Source organism: Hordeum vulgare, chromosome 2H (genome assembly GCF_904849725.1).
Source record: "Hordeum vulgare subsp. vulgare chromosome 2H, MorexV3_pseudomolecules_assembly, whole genome shotgun sequence".
NCBI lineage: Eukaryota > Viridiplantae > Streptophyta > Magnoliopsida > Poales > Poaceae > Hordeum > Hordeum vulgare.
Genome location: NC_058519.1, coordinates 514,388,964 through 514,392,844, shown reverse-complemented (window position 1 = coordinate 514,392,844; position 3,881 = coordinate 514,388,964). Strand labels below are relative to the sequence as shown.

General features: G+C 48.7%; 1 protein-coding gene across 1 annotated transcript; it reads right to left on the bottom strand.

Moving 5' to 3' along the window:
* Positions 1–2,212: 2,212 nt before the first annotated feature.
* Positions 2,213–3,664, bottom strand: LOC123426932 (protein FLOURY 1-like). Its single transcript, XM_045110851.1, has one exon. It carries the CDS (start codon positions 3,417–3,419, stop codon positions 2,553–2,555), a length of 867 nt encoding a protein of 288 aa, XP_044966786.1. The 5' UTR covers positions 3,420–3,664; the 3' UTR covers positions 2,213–2,552.
* Between the last annotated feature and the right edge of the window lie 217 nt (positions 3,665–3,881).

Below are 3,881 nucleotides of genomic sequence, written 5' to 3'. Positions count from 1 at the left end.
AGTATCCGCATCCCCTTCGTGGAAAATTAGAACTAGAAAGCAAGATTAATTTTGGCAAAACTTCAATGATGGTAGCTAAAAGAATACATTGAATGCTGACTTTGCCAACGAATGATAATTTTCTTTACAACAGACTGCTTGATGAACAAAGTGTATTTGTGCCGGCAACAGTGGCTTTAGCGCTATACGCACATCTGGATCTGATTAAGAAAACTGGACAGTCCAGCCAGAGGGCATCTCACCTATCTAAACAGGGAGGAGATTTTTGAATCAAAACTCACCAGTCTATTCACCATTGTCTACCACTGGAAGTTTACCTAATGAATCTATGCCATACCACAACGCAAAGCACATCACTAGCACGGTAAATATGTACACTAGCTATGAGATTTGCTTAATATGAGAACCTGTAAATTGGAACCAACTTCAAACATATCTTTCAATGTAAATTTTCTTCTATGGTGAAAAATAATAGCGTATGTGAATGATCTAACTTAAAATTGATAACTGTCTTTATAGCATCTCAATTATCACTGTACTTTTTAGTGAATACTTCCTCCGCCCCATAATATAACAGTGTTTTTGACACTAATGTAATGTCAAAAACGCTCTTATATTATGGGACGGGGGAGACGTCAGTGGCGGAGCCAGGATTTGGATATGGCCGCTGATAGGGGGGGCCAAATACATATGTACTAGCTCATATCAGTCAAATATACACTGTATACTTCAGGTTTTATCGATCGTTAGGGGGGGGGGGGGGGGGGGGCAGGCCCCTGCTCGTCCCCCCCCCCCCCCCCTGTCTCCACCCCTTGGGGAGTAGCATATAAACCAGTAAAGTAATACAGTGCCCTAGTATGCAAGACTGCCAATGGAAGCACGAATCAGGCACAAACAAGTTCTGATCCCCAAGGAATCCGGTGACCCACAGTGCACACTTATAGCCTCGTAAACTCACCTGCCTCTTGTAGTGTGTGCAATAGCAGGCTCTGCATTCCCCAGCAACATACTCCATATTATTCATCATCATGCATGCATATGGCGTTGCCGGACAGATGCATGGAAAGGCAAACCAGTGGTCTATAATTCCATCATCAATCTTCAGACAGAGCCCATGTGAACTTGACCAAAATGCTGCTCCATTCTTGCCACCTTGCACAAAAATAGAAGATTTTGGTTACCTTGACTTTCTTTGACAGCATTTTGGACATTACATGGTGCTTCCTGCGGATGCTTTTGAGATTGTATGTGGTTTCCAATTTCTAGTTCTTCCATACACCTCTTCCAATTTGTTATGTAATTTTTCTACATGCGCAAAAATCTCCAAATTCCAAGAATGGACAGATTTGCGCAACAGTGATAAGTAAGACCATCCTGAATGCTCCCTTTGTTTCCAAGAAAGAAAAACACCCTAAATAGGTGGTGGAGAAGACCCTGGATGAACGGCCTACCTGCAAGGATAATGTTATGCGGAACCTAGGCTAGTGATCAATACATTCTATAACTCCTACCTGAAATGTGCATACCTACTGATGGTGTTGCCACATGGAAGCAGAATGAGAGTGACTCACCAGTGACCGCACACCATTTCCTTGCACCCTTCAAATTTGCTGACGTTGGCACTGTGGACATAATCTAGCAACGTTGTAAACCATCTTTATGCTCAGCACTTTCCTCCACCATCTCCCTCCAGTACTACCAAGTACCAACACCTACAAACAGTAATTTCGAGAGAACAGATGTATATAACTGAGCATTGAAGGGATTATAAACTTCAAAGATGGAGTTAACTTGCATGGTTATCTCCATTCTGCATTGGAATATCTGAAACTAATCTTATAATCACCACCAAAGCAGAGGTAGAAGAACCCTTATATATAGAATAAAAGGAGGAAGGGCAGAAGGGAGAGAAAGTAAAGTCTAAGTGACATGTGGCACAAAAGAAAAACTAGCAAACCAAGATTTCATCTTCAAAGAACAATTAAACATTAGTGCTGGCCAGCACAAGAAAGCTGGAAAGAGGTGAGCCCTCCCAGTTTTCAAGTTCAGCCTGCTCATGAAGAAATCAAGTGAGAAAGCAAATAACATTTGTATAAAGCAACGTGGCTTGTAAATCAACGCGGTCCCAACTCTTAAATGCCTTATGAGGCATTCCATGGCTGGGACTTACTCCAAACTAGAAGATTTTTGCATTTGCATATCCAGTATCATGTACCAAAAGACCATCTATTGAGTTCACAATAATAGACTTAAAGGTCCTGCAGATAGCATTGAGATTTTGCGCAGTTGAAATCAACTACTACGATTGTTAATCACATCTTAGGAGCTTGCAAGGGGTGATATATTTACAGGTGGATACTACATATATCTCTGCAGAGTTTTGTCGGCTTGAGTAGTCTCAGAGCAGCACCAGCTATCAAAATTTGGGCATTGGGAGGCGGAGGCCCTATATGGCTGCTGAATGCCATACAAAATGAAGAACCTGAACTGTCAAGAACTTCCCCAGCTTCAGGCCAACGTTTCTGCTCCATTGAACTACCATGAAGCAGGATCTACAGCCGGTTGTCTCGGTCGTCCTCGCTTGTCTCTGACACGGCTCGCTCGGATGAAAAATCGGGCTCAACGGATTGTATCCCAAACTTATTGATCATCCACATAAGAGACTCGATGACCTGCCGGTCGTACATCTGCTTCTGCTGGGCCATCTCCCGGAACTGCTTCGCCTCACGCTCCACCAGCGCCTTCTCGTTCCGCAGGCACGCGATCTTGGCCATGGCCTCGTCAGCCGCAGAGGCCGCCGCGCGCCTCTCCTTCTCCAGCTCCTCCAGGGCGGCCTCCTTCAGCCTCCTCTCCCGCACGAGCCGCCGCCTGAGACGCTCCACTTTGCCCTCTTCCGCGCCGGTCACCTCGCTGGCGACGTCCTCGTCCTCCGTGTCGGCCTCCAGCTCCAGCTCAGAAGACAGCGACCTCGAAACCGACTCGATGACCTGCCGGTCGCACTCCACGGAGTGAGCCGAGCCGCCTTTCTTCAGGGCCCGCGCCTTCGTCCCAGTCCCACACAAGGTGCAGACGACGCCTCTAGCGCGCACCGCCTGCACGGTGGCACCCGCGCTCCCCACGAGCCCCTCCACGGCGTCGCAGCGCTTGCCGAGGAGCCAGACTTTGGCGGTCAGGAGGAGCAGGGGCATTGCGACAAGCAGGTGGTGGGGACCCACGGAGCTGGACAGGGCGGCCCAGCGCGCGGCGGAGGCCCACTCGCGGCCGGCCTCGGACTCGGAGACGTGCAGCATCGCGAAGACCCCGAGCGCGGAGCCGACGAGGAAGTAAGCAACGCCGGCGCCGGGCATGGAGGCGAAAGGGACACCGGCGAGCGGCTTCAGCAGACCACCGGCGCCGGAGATGCGGTTCCAGCCGCCCATGACGGCGGAACTGGGGCCAGTCCTGCTCCGATTCAGGCGAATGGAATTCTGACTGAGAAGATGGGATCGCTTGGGGGCGAGGGCAAATCTTGGAGATCGATCTCGTTGTTTTAGGGAGGACGTGGGGATTTGGGGGAGATGATGATGAAGGGCCTGGGAGCCGGGCAGCCGGCGCCGCGGCAGTAGGGGTTCTGGTTCAGTAGAGGAAGCGAGATTTCTTCGGATAAGTCGTGGGCGGAATCGCTGCCCTGTGGGTCTCATGATTTGCGTGGGTCCACGTTGTCGGTTCGTGGGTTGCGGAACGCGTGGGGGCCGCCGAAAATGAAGGGACATGGGTGTTTGAAGTATAATACAAGACACAAAACAATTTGAGACGTAAAAGTGAATACTCAAATAATCATCATTTTAACATAGTATATCATAATGTATTATTAATAAAAACAACATACTCTCACCTTCCTA